We start from the raw sequence: 18,911 nt of genomic DNA, 5'->3' as shown, positions 1-18,911 counted from the left end.
CACATTGGCCTCAAATCATAGTGGTGCCTCCCGAGTGCTGGGTTTAAAGGCATGTGCCACTATACCTGCCTGGCTTTTAATTAGTTCTTCAGTGGATGGACATGGGACCCTAAACTCACACAGCCCCCAAGTCCAGCGGTATGGACACTGGCGTGGATCCAAGCAGGTATTTAGTACCTGAGCTCTGCCTCCTCCCAGCATGCTCTGTAATTCCAACCCATTGGAACTTACATGCCCTGCTGGCCCTGCCCTTTAAGGAAGAATGCTCAAGAGTAAAAGTAACTTTTATCCTCCTGTTGTAATTGTTACCCCAGAGGCTTATTGCCTGCTAACCTAGGCCTAGTCCTGGAAGCTTCTACCCTCTGTGCAATCTTATCCAGGCCTAGAATGTTCTCAGCCTCTGAGACTTCCTGCTGAATAAGCTCACCCTTCTAGTTCTTTCTGAACCCTGGCTGGATGGTTCAACTCAGCTCTTGTGACTCAAACTCCTCTCCCAGTTGAATGATTCTATCTGGCTTTTCTCTTTGCCTCTGAATAACTCTGCATGGACACAAGCTAACTCTAGCCATCTTTTCTAATCTTCTGGCTCCTTCTAATTCTCTTGCTCGTTCTGACTTTACCTGTGTCTAGCTTGTTCTCCCTGTAAAACTGTCTGTCTGTCTCTGTAAAACTCTCCTGGTAACACTGCCTCCTTCTCCATCTCTGTGCCTCTCAACTCTACTGTACTGTCTCCACATACTCTACTGTATCCTGTACTCTGCTCTCTTCCTCCTGTGCTGTCTGTCTCTTCTCAAGTAGCTTCCCTTTCCTCTCTCTCCTCATGAGAGTTGGGCATATCCTAGTCCATCAACTCCTCCTCTGACTCACCACTTTTTCTGCCACTCAATTAGACATGACTTTCAAACATGAGTGCTTCCTTCTACAAACTAACTTTACCTTCATTGTTTGGGGTTAAGGGCATGTCTTTATTCCAGCCAGAGGGATTAAAGGTGTGTGCTAAGAGCCGAGTCACACTACAACTAGAAACGGGTTCGAATACCCTGTAACACCCAAGCAGCTCTCCCACTGACCACAGGGCAGCCATTGCCAAGAGGACATTAAGGCCATGAGCTTAGGTGTGGCCAAGTCTGCACTCAGTGCTCTGGATTTTAAAGCCCCTGCAATATTTAAGACACAAACAGAACCTGTAAAAGAAAGGGGAAGCTAGAAGCAGGTAGTCAGGATGACTGCTAACACAGCCCCGTCTTCCAGGTCGTCAGACAGCACACCTTGTAGTTCACCTGTTGGCAGAGCTGAGGGTAGAACCCAAGCTCTCATACATGCTAGGCAGACACACGGTCGCTGAGCCACGTCTCAGCCTCTGCTTCTGAAAGCGTATGTGGGAGTCTGATTCACTGGTGACTCCGCAGTTCCCTTGGGTCTGTTTACTCAAAGGTCAGTGCCTGTAATTACCATGGAAGCCTTGGCTGGGAGGAGTAACCCTTGGCTTCACATCAGCCAGTGATCTCACAGCCACCACGGCCTCTTAAGCATCTGAGCCTGGGTGAGCAGGAGTGAATCTCCCTTCCTGGAGATGACTTCTTGGTCTTTTATTAGCATTTATGTCTCGGTCTCTTTTCTTTGGCCACAAAACCACAGTTTTTCCTGTTTGAGGCGAATGCCTTTGATAAGATGAGTAGGAAAGATCGGCAGCTCCATGGGCATCCTGACACAAGCTCCTGATGATCACATTTCAGATAGAATCACAATCCAATGAGACACTTTACAACAGATCCTCAATGCCAGCTCAGGAAATAAGCACTACTGTAATCGGGGTGTTCTGCTGGATGTTACAGAAAGGAACACTGGTAAGCAAGACAAATGTTTCCAAATATGCTCTGAGAGGGAAGAGGAAGCTGGGTGTTAGGGGAGATGCCTATAACAAATACCTGGGAAGCTGAGGCAGGGGGATCAGCAGTTTGAGGCTGATCTGAACTGCATAGGATGGGGGGAGAGGAGGGAAAATAAAACAGTGTCCTCTGACAATGGGAGGCGGATAATATCAATAGGAAGGACAGTGCAGTGGGGGACTCCACAGGTAGGAATGGTGACATCAGATAGCTGAAATCTTGGCTGGGTGGGTTTGTTAAGCACAGGCAGAAGAGAACAGGAAGTGTTCGGTAAATCTGGGCCCTACAGGGCTGAACCATTAGAGCAGCTTGAGAATTGTCTGAAATTAGCACCCATCTTTGAAAGTGACAGTTGTAAACTACTGGGTGTTCCTGTTCAGGGGAAGACATTAAAATGACTCCGAGGTCATTTAATAAGATGGCGCTTGTGGTTTCAGTCACCAGAGAAAAGGAAAAAGAAGACGAGGAGGTACTGAGGGGAAAGCCAGCATTGGATTATATTGTTACTGTGGTAGTGGTTGTGTTGGTTCTGCTAGTACTCGAGCCCTTGCTGGAAAGTAGACTACTGGCATCTACCCTCCTGCCTCCGATGGAGCGTATTGATCCTTCACGGACATTAGAAGGAAGATCAGCTGCTCTCCAGAACCCCCAGACCTTCAGTGATGGAGTGGGACTGACTCAGGACCTGAGCAGCCAGTGCTGGGCTCCCAGCTTCCCCAGTGTGCAGACAGCCAGTGTTGGGCTACCCGGGTCGTGTTGTGTTACCCAATCTGATTAGTAAGTGTTCTTTGTGTTACATTCTATGGTGTCTTCTCCTTAGAGACCCTGATACAGTAACTATACAGAGATAATAGACTAACTATCTTGGTCATAGTAATCATTTGCAGTATGTACATCTACCAAAGTATCAAGCTGTATACCTCAAAGATACACCTTCAGAACTTTCTAGGAAAAAGCAAGACTTAAAATTCTCTTAGTTCCTGTTTTTAAAGGGTCCTCGTGTAATTATATGGATGTGATGATTACAGTTATGTGTACCCAATCAGATGGAACCCCTGAGCTGGGTGTGGTGACCGTGGCTTTAAATCCCAGCACTCAGGGAGAGGGAGGCAGGCAGAGCTCGGTAAATCCAAGGACAGTCAGCTACACAGTGAAATTCTATCACAAAAACAAAACAAATAAAACACCAGGATTCTAACTATGGCCATTTAAATGAGAATGCCCCCCACCATAGACTCCTCTGCTGGAAAGTTTGGTTGCCAGCTGGTTGACTGTTTAGGAGAGATTGGGAGTGCGGCCTTCTAGACGGCAGTGTCACTGAAGGTGGGCTTTGAGATTTCAAAAAAACCCACATTAGGCCCAGTCTGTCTGTCTGTCTTTCTCTCTTCCCCTCTCCCTCCCTCTCTCTCTCTCCCCCTCCCCTCTCTCTCTGGCTCTATGCCACATGTTTATGGGCCAGATGTTCTAGCTGCTGCTCCAGCACCATGCCTGCTGGACTGCCTCCATGGCTTCTGCTGATTATGGGCTGACCCTCAGAAACTCCTAATCAAATGCTTTCCTTTATAAGCTGCCTCAGTCATGTCTCTCCACAGTAGTAGAACAAACAGTAAGACACTACTAGTCCAACAGGTCCCAGGCCGTACTCTTGGCTCAAGCTTGCTAATTTGCAGGGGGTGGACACCCTGGTCACTTTCACACATTTGTGTTTACCTCAATGATTACCTACAGCAGACATTAGGTGGAGGTAATATAAGATGTTCATTGTTCATAACATACTAATGGGAAAGACAAACACTACATGGTGATTATGTGGCTCCCAGGACACAAAGAGAGAAGTGCACCGAAAGCCTGGGAGACAGAACTGACCTAGTTTGCTCGGGCCAATGACCTCAGGGCTGTGACTCCCCTCTTCTGATCCTAGCTACTCAGCTTGGTGCTACACATGGGGCTAGGAGGCAACAGAGGTGGGGTCTGCATGGTATCTTCAGAACCACTCCGATGTGCTTAGGGCCTGTCCCTGGAGATGTACTTCTTCTCTGCTAACCGATTTCACCTTCTTGGTCAGGAGTTTGATAGTCTGAAGAACCAGGAGGCTCAAAGGGCCTAAGAAACCTGGCCAGTGTTACTCACGGAACTGGCTTTGGGCTCAGCAAACGTAAAATAACTCCACGGCTGTTAGATCACAGTGCTCTAACTCAACATGCGACGTGAAAATTCTAGGGAAGAACACTAGATGTGGTAGCACACACATGTAACGGCTGACGCAGAGGATCGTGAGTTTAAGAGCGGTCAAGTCTACCCAGGCAGACTTTGTTTACAAAGTTCTAGAAAAGTAAAGCTCTGTGTAGAACCCCAGCTTCACGGTTCCCCTTCAAGGCCCCAAAAGCACCAGGACGCGTAGGAGCGTAGGAACCAAGAATCAGGTCCTGCTGGTCGTAGCCTGTGCTCTGGGGTTTGGATGTTTATTCCTATGCTGTTGCTCTCACACAGAGCTCTCACACTGTCCAACCAGCCCCACTCAGAGAAGCTGGTCCTTATAATGTGTTAACTCCCAACTTGGTTTAGAGTGGTGCTACGAAACATCCACTTGTTTTGTTTGTCCCATATGAAGTAATTTGTTGATATACTTTCCCCCAAGAGTAAAATACTACTAAGGGGGCTGGGGATTTAGCTCAGTGGTAGAGCGCTTACCTAGGAAGCGCAAGGCCCTGGGTTCGGTCCCCAGCTCCGAAAAAAAGAACCAAAGGAAAAAAAAAATACTACTAAGAAAGAAATTATTGACAAAGCATAACTTGTCCAATTTTATTGTACATTATTTAAAGGTGGTGGGGTAATAAGTCAAAGGGGAAATGTGTGGCTTGTCACCTGAACATCAATGAGCCTTCCTGGAATCCAAGTACTGTCACTTTAACAATAACTACATGACAGCCAAGATCATTCTTTAGACCCATTTAGCAGCATAATACACTACAGAGCCCAGTGTGTGCTCCTGGAACACGTCACTGGCTTTGGGGAAGCTGCCCACTGGGCTTACTTCCTACCTGTAGGATGTTACTTCATGGGTAGAGATCCTATTGTTGTATTCTCATTTCTGAGAGAAAGCGGAGAAGGAACATCCAAGTATCCTAGCTCACCATGCCCCCTAAGGTTAGCCACACCTCTTCTAGCACAGACTCGAATCAGTCCTCTAGAGTCAAAGGACCAGAGTCACTTGGTCCCACCTGCTCTGGTTAAATCCAATAGAGAAAGGAGTCCTCCTCCCCCTCCTCCTCCTCTCCCTCCCCCTTCCTCCTACCTTTCTCTTCCTATCCTCTCTATCCCCTCAACAGAGCCCATCAGTAGCTGTGGGGTGTGGAAGTGAAGCTGGCAGAGGAACAAATGGGAAGGAGGCCGAGTACCACAGCCTCCTGTGACTCCTAGAAGAGTCTGATCTACTGTACACAGTATAGCACCCAGTAGACCTGTGAGACAACACAGAGGACCCAGGGCCAAGGCAGTGGCTGCTTCTCCAGGTGACCAGCCCCTTCCCTACCGGCTCCTGGTCATACTTGTGCCAAGTCATGTAAACGTGTAGACATATATAAACACATACACAAATAAATAAATGAATGAATAAAAAACAAACAATCTGGGCATGGTACCCACAATCATCATCCCAGAGCTAAGAAGAATCCGGAGGACATCCTGGCCAGCCAGCCTAAGAGGTGAGCCCCAGCTCTCAGTGAGAGACCAGACTCAAAGCAAAGTCCTGCTGACTTCTAGCTTCCATATGAACATGTGCACACAGACACATAAAGTTAAAATACAAACCACTACACTGTAGTGACAACTGTAAAATAAGTTCAAGACCTAGGTGTGAACGCCTGGATTTACAATAGTATATTTTTTCACAGACTTCTTCATCCGCTTGATTTTCTTTTTCAAGGTTTCATGATCTTGTTTTAAAATATACCGAAAGTATCTACAACCTAAAAGATGAAACAAAATAAGAAAAGGTTTTAATATTTATCAAATTATTAAGAAGACTTCTACATTTAAATTTTTTCTTTAGTCCTGGAACACTAATGATTCTGAATGTAGATTGGTTTGTGTCACGTATACCAATGTAGGCATCCTGTACAAGCCTCCCCAGTGAAACCCCACCACTTCACAGGCAGGGCTCACCCTCCTCAGGTAAAGCAAGCGCTTCAACTCCACCCCTCTCCTAAGCCTCCTCACAGTGATGTGCACACTACACAGACTCACTTGTTAAAGGAGCCTTCTGAAAGCTAACTGACCCTAACTCAGCTCAGGGCTTGCACTCCCATTCCAGTCACTTCTGAGGCACCTAAACCCCTGGGCATCCCAAGGACAGGTGAACGAGGGCCCACTTTCTAGCCTCAGTTGGCCAAAAGCTACATCCAGATAAACAGAAAACAAACCACCTTTCCCTAAAAGGATTCCAGCTACAAAAGCCTTTTCACAAGCCAGCTCAGCGTCTGCCTTCCAGTCACTCTTTGCCCAAAAGAAGCTGAAGTGAAAGGCTGGCCACCAGTTTCTCCTGGACTTCCACTCTTCTTCAACCCACTCACGATGGCTTCTGAAAAGGAACAGGAGAAAAGGGAAGGTCAGGGAAGCACACAGCTGTGGTCGGAATCTGTACATGAGCAGTGTCTACAGAAGACAATTCCACACACGGTGGTTGCAGTGGCGTGGGGCCAGCCCATGCTCGCTCTTTTTGTGAGTGTCCCATTTCCACCCCTAGCCAACGTGCGGCCACAGAGTGATCAGCAGCAAGGATGCTGAACTAAAATGCAGGGCTGAGATCTCAGATCCTCCGTCTCTATTGCATGATCCCAAGCAAGCAGCTAACCGTTCTGAGCCTCAGTTTCTTGGACAGCGAAAATGGCTATTTCCTGGTGTTTTTGTTAGAAGAGAACTAGTCCAACAGTGCAGCAGATTCCATAAAGCTCCTCACACAGTGTCTGCTGCAGGGTAACTTAGCTACTACTGTAATCACTGAAAAGGCACTTTACATCCGAGATAAAATCATGTGCTACCGAAATGACTACCCCAGCTCCGATGCCAATGTTACACAAACACATGAGCTTGCAGCTGCACCAAGCAAACTAAGTGTCCCCCAACAACCTGCGTAAACGTGCGCTTGAGGTCTATGGCCCCCTGTGGTAGAACGTCTACATTCAGCACGTGAACGGTGCACTTCTTGACCTACAGGACCCGTGCTCCAGTAGGGATTTCAATGGCTCTCGATCTATTCAGTGATTGACACTGAACCCTAGCACATGTCGTGGTGTGGATGCACACATCAGATCATTACGATTAGGAGAGGTGCTCTTCTAGGCCTAGGGCACTAGGAGCGGAGTCTTTGAGACATTGTAAGCTAGAGCCCTGTGAGAGCCCGGATAGGACATCAGTTGTCCCTTTCAGCAGGGGAGCACAGCAGGAGGGCACTGGGAACCAAGAAATTGGGCTTCCCCAACACCAAATCTGCTGGCGGCTTCTCCTGGGACTTCTCAGCTACCACAGCTTTTTAAGAAAAAGACCTGTCTTAGAATTTATTCCTCTGTCTTCAGGGTTGTTGGAACATGGAGCAAGAATGGAGTCATGCGAGGGAATTCTGAGTGCTGTGAGAAATCTCCCAGAAAACAAGTCAAGAGTCTGGCCACCTCAGTTCTTCCGAAATTCAGAACTGTGTCTGGAGTGTGTTGTGTCGGCTGTAGCAGACAGGAGTGAGTGTTCTTCAGCTGCTATCCTATGCCTCTGAGAAAAAACATGGCACGAGCGGCTTGTCCTCATGATTGTACACTGTGCTTGGGTGACTCTCCTTAACCCTCAGAGTGGAAATTGTCTGATGCTCTCAATAAAGTTGGCTATGGCATGACACTTTAGTCCCCCTTGTTTTAGGGCCTGCTCTCCCAGATTCCGGCTGCCTACTAGAGCAGTAAACACAGGATAAAGTCGTTCCGAAGCCCACATCAAGTATTCTCGGACACAGAATTGCCTCACCAGTCAAAATGGTATGACATTCAAGGAAAGCTTAATTCCGGGAGGCCTCTCTTCTCACATACAGAATGCACGTGAGCAGGGCCACGCCTTTTCTCCTACCCAGAATGTGGTGCTTGCTGACAAGATGCACTTCAGATGGGCATCAGACACTACCTTACCATGCATGCACTTTAAGATGCAGTGTTGATTTTGCTCACATGAAATATATAAATATTAATTTCTGTGTTGGGCTTATATTGTACTTCCTAGCTTCTGATACACACACACACACACACAAACAAACAAACCTATCCAAAAATCCTTTATAGGAAATTCAAAAACACTAAGTAAAAAACTTTAAAAGCAATAGCTAAAATGTGGGACTATTACTTATGATGAACAGTGATAAATGCCGTTTCTCACGTACTCCATTAACGTCTGCTTCAGATACTTTGCCAAGTATTTCCAAGCCGTTATGTTCTTAGTGCATCCAGAGAAGTCTAGGACTTCAAATAACACGGCCAAGCCCAGTTTCCGGTGTTCTTCTGTCTCTGCAACGGTCACAACAGTCCAGCCTTACAGACAGTACTAGAGAAGTGCACGGAGCTAAGAACACATCAGGTTAATGAAACGCTATGAACTGCAAGCCTTCTGGTTGGGTAACTGTTTAAAACAATCCATTATACTCACAGTCCTGTGTGAGCTGAAGGTTAATGACGTCAAGACAGCGAGCCTCTTCCAAAGGTTCTGCCCTCTATTTAAATACCACCTGCCCTATTTGGTGGTTTGGTAAATAGAGGGTGAGACCTACAGATTTTGTAGCAACTGGCTTAAGCAAGCTGTTTCCTTCTAAAACATGTTCTTTACTTTACTGCCCTGAAGCCCTGGAGGGATCAACCAGAGGCAGATCATACAAATGAAAGGCATTCATTCCTACTTCCTGGGGCTCTCCACTAGGACAGCAAGCACTTTAAGCCCTGTAAGCTTTCGATGCAGAATCTCCAACAGAGCTACAGGCTCCATAGTCACAACGCACAGTCAACCCCGGCACTGCGGGAGCAGGCAGATGCCCGTGAATTTAGCTTGTGAAAACAGGTAAGGATGTGGCCTCTAGGTGATTGATCCTTCATCTAGGCCTACGCATGCAGGAGTATAAAACACAGTTTTACCTGACTTTCTAAGCAGCGTATGGAATTCTAACATTAGTGAATGGGATGGCACAATCTCATGTAAAATCTGAAAGAGAAGATGGTCTGTTATTTACATAGTATACAAACTCTAGCTTATTTCCATGTAAAATTCTTAGTGGTTAATGTGCTCTCAGCAAACAAAGAACTTAAAATGTACTTTGATTTTATCCAACTTCAATCAGAACATAAGAAGGTATTCTCCAAAAAGTTATTTAGGAAAACAAAATCCCAGGAGATGGCTGTGTGAGTGAAGTGCTCACCATGCAGCCTGAGGAGCCGAGCTCAGATCCTCAGCTCTACCTCAAGGCCAGGTGTAGCAGCGCTGTAGATGCACTGCAAGCCCAGTACTGGGAGAGACAGGAGAATGCTGGAGCTCACTGTCCTGGCAACCTAGTCAGTTGGTGAGCTTTAGGTTCAGTGAGAGACCCTGTATGAAAAAAGGAAGAGGGGCTAGAGATGGCCCAGTGGTCAAGAGCACACGCAGCTCACAGCCATCTGCAACTCCAGTCCCAGGAGGATCCGCCGCCCTTTTCTAACCGCCACAGGCACAGCATGTGATGCAGACACACATGCAGGCAAAACATCCATACACATAAAATAAAAACAAGGTGGAGAACAACACAAAAAGACACCTAACAGACTCCTGGCCTCCACATATATGTGTAGGGAGGTTGAAACATGCCCACACAACACACCTCTGGTCTGGGAACGCTACTCAGTGAATTGTCTAGTACATGAGAACCTTGGTCTCATCTCTAGAACCCTGGTTCTCTTGGAGACTCCACACTGGGGTGGCAGAGATATGCGGATCCCTGGGGCTTGCTGACCAGCCAGCCTAGATGACCTGCTGAGTTCCAGTGAGAGAACCTGCCTCAGGAAACAAGACAGGCCAGGCGAGGTGGTGCACACCTTTGATCCAGGCACTCAGGAGTCAGAGGACAGTGAATCTGTTAGTTTAAGGCCAGCCTGGTCTACATAGAGTGTTCTAGGCCAACCAGGGCTAACAACAAGGCTCTGTCTTAAGAAAAAAAAATTAAAGAAACAAACAAGGTAGACAACTCTGGAAAAGACACCTGGGGCTGAGTTCTGCAGTTGGGCTCATCCTCCTCCCTCTCCCTCTCCCCTTCTCTCTAAAATTCATTTATATTCTCCCTCCCTCCCCTCTCACAATTCCTGCTAACGAAAAGCCAGTTTCCCGGAAGACTGAGTATAGACTATTACTTATCTTACAGGCATCTACTCTGCCTGCTGTACTTCAACATCTTAAAGATTTTGCTTTTAGAAAAAATAGAAGAAGGAATTATTAAGCCAGGTCTAGTGGCCCAGGCCTGTCCCAGCACTCAGGAGGCAGAGACTGGAGAACCAGGAGCTCAAGCCCAGCCCAGGCCAGGCCGTAGACCGAGTGTGAGGCCAGCCTTTCCACCTCGTCACTGCCCATCTCATGAGAATAAAACCAAACCTGGGAAATGTCTCTACCTTAAGAACACTTATGAGCTTCGCCCTTGGCGCCTTCTCTCTCTTGAGAAACTCGTATAAGTAGACGTGGGCATTGGGGTTTGACGGGAACTTCTCATCATATGCATAATTGGTGAGCAGCTCTCGGGCTCCATCTTGGTCACCATAGAACTCCAGCATCTGTATAAAATTAAGTATGTCTTACATTAACTCTGTAAAATAACCCCACAGAAAGAAGATAGCTTAGTGCTGAGAACAGCACTAAATAAAAATAAATAAATAAAAAAATAACAAAAATCACAAAGGGACAAATAGTATGCAGTGGACAAGAGCAACACCAGTCCTGCTCTTGTAACATCACTACCGCTTCCACATGGCCGAGCAAAGGTCCACGTGCAGTCCCTGGAAAATGTACAACCTCAAGGTACAAACTGTTCCCACAAGAGCTCCAAGTGCCCAAAGTAGAGAGCAGTAACGACCAAGAGAGTGACCCATGTCAGTACCTTTGTAGCTCCACCCTAAGGAGTGCATGAGAATTACAGCCCCTGTCCTGAAGAGGCTCAAGAGGAACTAATCATCCAGACAACACAACACGGTGAGTGCAGAGCCGTTGTCTGAGTCCTCCTGCCATGACGCCGAGACACTGGGGCAGCTTTGTACTTCCTCCCCATGTGCTGTGAATTAGGGTCTGTCTTGACCGACTTCCCTCTATACGCCACCATGTCTTTAGCAATTATCCCGACTTTTCCATATCTTCAGTAACAACAGCACAGACTCAGACTTGCCATTCACGGCTACATTGCTGTGCACTTTACAGGCATCTGGCCATGACAGGTCTGGTACTTACCTTTCTCACATGCCAACAAAAACATAACTGAAACAACTAAAAAAAGGACTTGGCCATGTGGTGGTGCCACGCACCTTTAATCCCACCACTTAGGAGGCAGAGGCAGGTGGATCTCTGAATTGGAGGCCAGCCTGGTCTACAGAGCAAGTTGCAGGAAGTCAGGTCAAAAAAAAAAAAAAAAAAGGAGGAAGAACAGGAGAAGGAGAGGAGAGGAAAAAGAAGAGGAAGAGAGGAAAGAAAAGGAGGAGGAAGAATAAGAGAAGGAAGAGGAGGAGGGGAGGGAGAAGGAAAGATTTATCTGCATGTAGAGTTCAGAGGGTGAGATCCATCAAGACAGAAGACAGGGCTGAATTGAGCCCTATGATCACAGGAGGGAAGCAGGACCCGCCTTAGTGACCCACCCCTCCAGCTAGGCCTTAGCACATAGACATTCCACAGTCTCACAAGCTAGTGACCAATCATTCAAGCACGTGAGTCTTTATGGGACATTCCACCTTCAACTCATAAAAAGTTATCCAGGATGAAAGTATGTAAGACTACCCTACACAGCATGTTTATAAACAGGCCAACATGCAGACTAAGAAAGAGAAAACTCACTTTCTCTATTAGCCTCCTTCTGACTAAATGACAAAATCAAACTAACACAATCGAGTACTTTGTTTCCTAAGACATAGTTGTACTATGCATGTAGCCCAGGCTAACCTTGAGTTCACATGCCTCGAGTTGGCCTTGAGCTGGCTCCTCCGTCTGGCAGCACAGTGCACCCCCACCCTGGCCTATGAAAAGTGACGTACCTCCACATAGCTCTTCACAAAAGGATCCCAAACCCCAGGGGTTTTAATCAGCGTACAGATGTTTGTAGACGTCTTGCTGCTCTGGCTGAGCATGTTCCGGGATTTTGCAGTGTAAGCATAATCATCCTCATCTGCTCAAAAGTAAGAGATTCAGAAGTTCACTTCAGAGGGCCCATGAGCAGAGCTCAGGGTTGGTGGGCCACCAGTAAGCTCTGACAAGTTCACGGAGGACTGGCTGGCGCCCCCTCACAAGGCGTTATAACAGCAATTACAGACCACGGCCATGGCTAGCTTAGCAGCCGACGATCAATTAATGTGAGTAATGGAGATCCACCCTCTAAACCAGATCAGTGAGCAGTCACCAAAGAGGCAGGAAAAGACTTGACCAAGTTCAATAACTCTTATGTAATTAAAAACAGTTATCAATCTAGGAATAGAAGGTCAATTTGAATTTTTAATTTTTAAAATTTAAGAAATAGCTGTTGGGTGTGGTGGCAACATGCCTTTAATCCCAGCACTCAGGAGACAGGGGCAAGGGCAGGGGCAGGGGCAGGGGCAGGGGCATAGGCAGGGGCAGGGGCAGGGGCAGGGGCAGGGGCAGGGGCAGGGGCAGGGGCAGGGGCAGGGGCAGGGGCAGAGGCAGGCAGACTTCTGTGAGTTGGAGACCAGCTGGATCTACAGAGAGAGTTCTGGGACAGCCAGGGTTCTGTTAACTCTGTCTAACAAGCTTGGTGAAATCTGAGAAAATAGCAAGACACTCTTCTCTCTCACAACTTTTCACTACACTAGGTTTTCATCAGGGCAATGAAACAAGAAAATTCAATGACTCCTATACTGAAAAGGAAGTAAAATTATCTCTGTGCAGATGATGTGATCCTGGCACATAGAAAATCTAAAAACAAACAAACAAAAGCCATGAAAAACTCCTAAGAGCTGGGGGGTGGAGATGGCTCCGTGGTTAAGAGCACTGACTGCTCTTCCAGTGGACCAGGGTTTGACTCTCAGCATCCATCTGTTTCTCACAACCACGTATGTGTCCGGTCCCAGGGAACCTGATGCTACCTTCTGACCTCGGCAAGCACCAGGCATGCATGTGGTGCACAGACATATGCAGATACTACACGTAAAATTAATTTTAAAAAACTTTATAAACTTAGAAATAAGAGCAGAAAAAAAGCAGACTAATCCTGTGGGGGGAAATGTAAAAATGTTGTAAGGAAAACAGAAAGATCCCTGGCATCACTCAGGTAGAAGGAGGAGGTCACCAATCACCAAGCTCTCAGAGCGGACAGAAGCAGGCGCAGCTGTGCAGTGCAGGTCCTCAGCCGCACCTGCTGGAGGGTGGTACAGAAACGCAGCTAGTGTTTTCACCTCTGTGAATGACGAGGGTGGTGCTTTGGAGGTGTTTTGTTTTGTCTTGTTTGCGGGTGAGGGGATCCTGGCTGTCCTGGAGACCAGGCTGTCCTGAGATTCAGTGATCCATCTGCCTCTGCCTCCAGAGGGCTGGGATTAAAGGCATGAGCACCATCTTACCCGTGGTTACCCATGACAGAATTACATTAAAACAGCAATGACTGTAAAATAGTCACCACTGAAGCCGCCTATCCCATGGGCAGGAATGGCTGTGGGGGTTCTGTTTTCTTCACTGAAGACACTTGGGATTAGGTGTCTGAAAGTTCCACCCATCACCAGAAGCACAATGTCACTACAGAACAAACCATGAACTGCATGAAAACATGTGAGACATTAGCCACCATGAGCGTGGTAAGCACCGCCACGCAGCCGCCAAGTACCTTGCCTGAGTTCTAGTACCACATGGAAGAGGTGAAGAAGACGCTAACTCACGCGGGTCACACCAGCGTGCGTGCTTGCGTGCTTGCTTGAGACAGGATCTTTTTTTTTTTTTTTTAAAGATTTATTTATTTATTGTGTATGGAGTTCTGCCTGCATGTACACTTGCAAGCCAGAAGAGGGCATCAGATCCCATTACAGATGGTTGTGAGCCACCATGTGGATGCTGGGATTTGAACTCAGGACCTCTCGAAGAGCAGTCAATGCTCTTAACCTCTGAGCCATCTCTCCAGTCCCGAGACAGGATCTTATAAAGAAGCCGGCCTGACCTCAAACTCAAGATAGGCTCAGCGCCCCCCCCCCCCCCCCCCCCCCGCAGAGCATGGATGAGCTCAGCGGTCCGTGTGGTCCACACTGCCCGGCTGTCCCTTTGTCTTCCGAAAGCTGAGCCTGCTGACTCACCGAGCTCTGACAACTCCATCTTCTTCTTGGACCAAGAGTAGTGCTGTAAGAGGCCTTTGTAGGCCTGAACAAGCTTAATTAACACTTCCTGAGAAGCCGACTTTTCACCGTATCTCCACGTCTCTGCCTCACTTAGATTCCTGTTTGCATCTTCAAGCATCCCATGATGTAAAAGATACAACGCATGTTGTAAGGAGATCTGCACCAGTAAGAAAAACCCACTGTCACTGACGTCATTACAGAACTATTAGGAAACTCAGGAAAGAGATCACATATGCTGGCCTAGAGCCTTCATGTAGGACCAAAGGCTCAGCAGGGCGGTGCACGCCTTTAATTCCAGTGTTCAGGAAGAGCAAGGCAGGTGGATCTCTGAGTCTGAAGTCATCCTGGTCGTCTACAGAGCAAGTTCCAGGACAGGCATGGCTACACAGTAAAACCAAAAAATCAAGACCCAAGAACCTCTGTCATGTACATTTTTCAGTTAAGCAAAGAAAGGCGCATGAAACAACTACACTGTGCACTGGACATAAAATGACGCACTACAGAGCACACTGCAGCAGCGAGAAACCCGGCACAAAGCCACATCACAAGCTTGAACTAGTCGATCACTCAGTGCTTCCCTTTCACCCCTCACAGGAGACGGGGGCAGGGTAAATAACAAGCTTTCTATACACCTAATGCCAGTTGGTGCACAGTGGACCAGTCCAACTTCACATATCCTGAATCCACTCAAGCACCCTACTTGAGGAGTGCTAAAGAATGGATTTAGCTCAGGCAGGAAAGAGAATCCCTGAAACAGAAGCAAAAATAACCACAGAGCTGGGCCTAGTGAATTCATCTGTAACCCAGCACAGGAAGGCTAAGGTAGGACTGGGGGTTTGAAGCTAAGCTGGACTACATAGCAAGGCCAGTGGGCCTTAAGTGGCTTAAGTGGGTAATCTATGCTGAGAAACTTAAAGCATGAGGGCCAGAGTCTAGATCCCCAGCACCCACAGAACAAGTTGGGTGCACATGGGGTAGACACAGGACCCCAGAGCAAAGTGGCTAGCCAGATTGTATACACAAAACCAGTCAAAAACCAGTCAGCTCTGGTCAGCAAGAAACTTGCCTCAGTAATAGGGTGGAGGATGATCAAGATCCCTAGTGTCAACCTCAGACCTCCAGACTTACACACACAGACATGAGCACACACTCACACACACAAACCAGAAAGCCGAACAAGTAAAAACAAAACCAAGAACCAGGAATGCAAATGTTGAGCTTTGCAGGCCGTATGCTTTCTGCTCCGTTTTCTCAACTTGTGGCCAAGCTCTTACACAGCTTTAAAGTCTTGGGGAAAAAACCAATAGATTATTTATAAAATCACAAGAGAACAGTGCTTTTTAGTTACGAGAATATACAGAGATGGGGCTACAATACTGTGCAATGTTCTCACTCCCTTTTGCAAAAAACTATTATTAAAAGAATTCAGACACAGTTCTATACAAACATCTGGAACGTTACAACACTTGAACATGTGGGAGTTCCTAACTTGTTCCACAGGGTTTGTTTTATTTTTTGTTTTTTCAAAAATGCCAGCTCAGCTCAAGTAACTTCACAACTGTGAGGATCTGGGCTGTGCACAAAGTGAAGTGTAGCCTCAGATCTGACAGTCAGAGCCAGACTGATGGCTCTGGTCAAACCTCCCGGAAGATGGTTAGATCCGAGTGTGAGCAGTCCATAGAGCAGCGTGCTCCCCTCTCTCCTCTGCCAGCAGCTCTCATCGATTTCCGGTGACAGTCTGCCTTAGTGTTGATACAAGCGATTAAACACAAGCACATACTGAAAATCTACATTTACAAGTCTACATTCTTACCTTTAAATAATTCAAGACACCAATATTTTTCATCCGGTCAGCGAAGCTACTAAAAGTCTCCACGTTGCTTTTGGGGTGGTAAAATAGAATTTCACTTCCAAGCTTCCAAATGATCTATCAAAACAGAAACAGCAAAGTAGTAAATCCTTACCTAATCCAGTTTCTCCCTACAACATTTTGTTTTCCCTGATTGTAATATAAAAAGCAACTTATAACTACTCTCCATGGAAACCAGCAAGAGGCTCACGCTGTCAGTGGCAGGCAGGAAGCGGAGAGCAGACTAGAAATGGTGTGATGACTCTTTAACTCTGAAAGCCTCTGGTGACAGGCATGCTTCTTCCTCCTAAACTTCCCACCAGTGCCCCCAAGGGGAACCAGTATTCAATGCCAGAGCCTACAGGACATCCTCATTCAAACCACTACACCACTTCTATACCATGTCACAATAGTTGTGCCACTGTTAAATCAGTGCTAAAAGGGATGACTCAGAGAATGGTTCCTCCAGTGCTGGCTCCCTGCATCACCTCACCCTCATGGAAACACAGAAGCAGACATGCCCGCATCCCTGAAATCCATCCACACTGAGTATACACGCTGTGCATGTAGGATGTCCATCTAAGGATATCAGAAAAGACAAATTTTAATAATGTATTGTTCTCAGACCACATTTTGGTGACAGAACTTGAGCTCTGCTTTCTTAAGGGAGCAAATATCTACTTTTTCAACTTAAGTAAATTAATAAAAGTAAGTGTCAGAAAGAAAGAAAGAAAGAAAGAAAGAGAGAGAGAGAGAGAGAGAGAGAGAAAGAGAGAGAGAAAGAAAGAAAGAAAGAAAGAAAGAAAGAAAGAAAGAAGGAAAGAAAGAAAGCAAGAAAGCAAGCAAGCAAAGCAAAGCTTGCCTCTGCCCCCCTGCTGGGGCTAAGTGTGCACCCCACACCTGGCTTTTTATGTAACAGGACATCAGGGGCGCTGCTCAGAAAGTAGGGGTGGGTAAGTTGTTTAAAGGGGCCTTGAATGAGGGCGGTAATGGCTAAGAAAGACCCTCCAAGTAGAGGAAGCGAAAGGAGGGGAGTGTGCCTGACTGCTCCATTAAAAGAGGGCAATGAGGCTAACACCCAAGTTACAGAGATGGGGTCAGAGGCACATCGGGAAGGTGGTGCACATGGGAGGACTGTGGCTGCTGCTGCTCTAGTGAGACGGGAAGCCATTGGTGTTCTTGAGAGGAGAGGAGCATAATGAGTCAACAGAGACATGTGAATCTTGACAAGAGGAGACATGACTTCACAACTCCAAGTATCAAACAAAAGAAAAAAGAGACAGGCAAGGCTGGCTTGATCATGCCTCCCCAGCCTCAGGAGGCTGACAGAGGACTGCTGGGAACCTGAGTCCAAGGCCAGCATGGTATCCAGGCTGTCTCAGATGATGATGATGATGATGATGATGATGATGATGATGATGATGATGATGCCAATAAGAATGCAGAGAAATCAGAACATTAAATATTGCCAGTTGAAATATAAAATGGCAAAGCCACTTTGGTAAAAAAGTTTGGGAGAATGTTATTAGACTAAAAATATAATCTACACTATAATTCCACTCCTCAGTATTTATCAAAGGGAAATTAAAGAAAGCACCACGTGATGCCACATACATGACCGTCCAGGAACCCACTGAGGACTGCATGTATGATATGTGGTGGTCCACACAATGGAAACTGACAACGAAGGAACAGGCTAAGCCAGGCTTGCTGGTACAACCCTAATGTGTAGGAAGCTGAGGCAGGAGGAGCAAAGGCTGCCGAGCGTGGACGGTGTTGTGCACCTCAGGGGCAGCCTGTTTCCTGTAGGTGTCTGAGTCTTCCAGGGTCTGCAGGTAACTGTGCATGTACTCCGCAGCTCGACACCACTGGTGCTTCAGCAGGGCTTCTTGGAGGAAGCTTAGACAAGCACTTGTCGTCTGAGCAAAATCCTTCCTCTTCTTCCCTCCAGTCACTGTAGCAATAAACACAAGGAGTCCCACTCAGTGCTCAACAAACACAAGGTTTAACAAAGGCAGTGGCCCACTGACTTAAAACAAACCCTGCCACAAAACAATCCCTGCCACACGGTGTTAGTTTTAGGCCTCCCAACCCACAACAGAATGCTGACATGCAGTCCTGGGTGGTCTCAGACAAGCAGCCACCGCTGCTATATATTGGGTCTTCCCATAGTCTTGAAAGTAGCCCATGTAGCGGGGCAAAGGAGAATTAAAAACCCAGCTGCCCATGCAGACACATGAGTGCCATCTGAGTGCTACAGAGGCTGGCAGGACCTGGAGTCCAAAGACAGCATAGACGATATAAGGAGAGTCTGCATAAAAACAAACAAATGAGACAGCTTACATATGAGATGTGCTACCAGTGATTCATAAATAACTTGGATAGAGCCTCCAAGGAAACAGGCCTCGGGACTTAAAATGGGTAAAAGTCACCAATGCTATCCTAGTGAAATACGGTCTTTATTACCTACTAGTGTTCTGAAAACCCCAAGAGAAACTTTTTCTTAGAGGATCAAGTTTCCAGTAACTCAGTGTCAGTCAAGCATCAAGACTAGAAAAACTGTACGCCTGGCACCTGTTAGGTCTGTAAGGCACTGACATTCTGCAT

At 46.9% G+C, this 18,911-nt stretch overlaps 1 protein-coding gene and 1 long non-coding RNA gene across 7 annotated transcripts in view; one reads left to right on the top strand and one right to left on the bottom strand.

Moving 5' to 3' along the window:
- The first annotated feature begins 1,531 nt into the window (after window positions 1-1,531).
- LOC120096336 (uncharacterized) lies at window positions 1,532-7,772 on the top strand. 2 transcript variants are annotated; one of them, XR_005492694.2, is made up of 3 exons: window positions 1,532-1,847; window positions 2,327-2,666; window positions 7,463-7,772. It is a non-coding gene; the product is annotated as an uncharacterized LOC120096336 (long non-coding RNA). The 2 variants fall into 2 exon arrangements; XR_010057112.1 differs by lacking the exon at window positions 2,327-2,666 and having other exon boundaries at window positions 1,582-1,847.
- The window catches only part of Taf1a (TATA-box binding protein associated factor, RNA polymerase I subunit A), a 35,971-nt gene continuing 21,723 nt past the window's right edge, over window positions 4,664-18,911 (bottom strand). For 4 of the 5 annotated variants that reach the window (XM_039090934.2, XM_039090935.1, XM_039090936.2 and 1 more), the window contains exons 3-11: window positions 18,089-18,258; window positions 16,269-16,382; window positions 14,414-14,612; window positions 12,161-12,291; window positions 10,541-10,699; window positions 9,044-9,110; window positions 8,302-8,425; window positions 6,314-6,468; window positions 4,664-5,857 (exon numbers count right to left, since the gene is read on the bottom strand). In XM_039090934.2, the coding sequence (XP_038946862.1) occupies window positions 5,739-5,857; window positions 6,314-6,468; window positions 8,302-8,425; window positions 9,044-9,110; window positions 10,541-10,699; window positions 12,161-12,291; window positions 14,414-14,612; window positions 16,269-16,382; window positions 18,089-18,258 (1,238 nt within the window). In that variant the 3' untranslated portion in view covers window positions 4,664-5,738. The remainder of the gene's footprint in view (window positions 5,858-6,313; window positions 6,469-8,301; window positions 8,426-9,043; window positions 9,111-10,540; window positions 10,700-12,160; window positions 12,292-14,413; window positions 14,613-16,268; window positions 16,383-18,088; window positions 18,259-18,911) is intronic. The other variant, NM_001037204.1, reaches the window with a different exon arrangement.

The sequence above is a fragment of the Rattus norvegicus genome, chromosome 13, assembly GCF_036323735.1.
Source record: "Rattus norvegicus strain BN/NHsdMcwi chromosome 13, GRCr8, whole genome shotgun sequence".
NCBI classification, from domain to species: Eukaryota; Metazoa; Chordata; class Mammalia; order Rodentia; family Muridae; genus Rattus; species Rattus norvegicus.
This window is presented reverse-complemented; position numbering and strand designations above follow the sequence as displayed.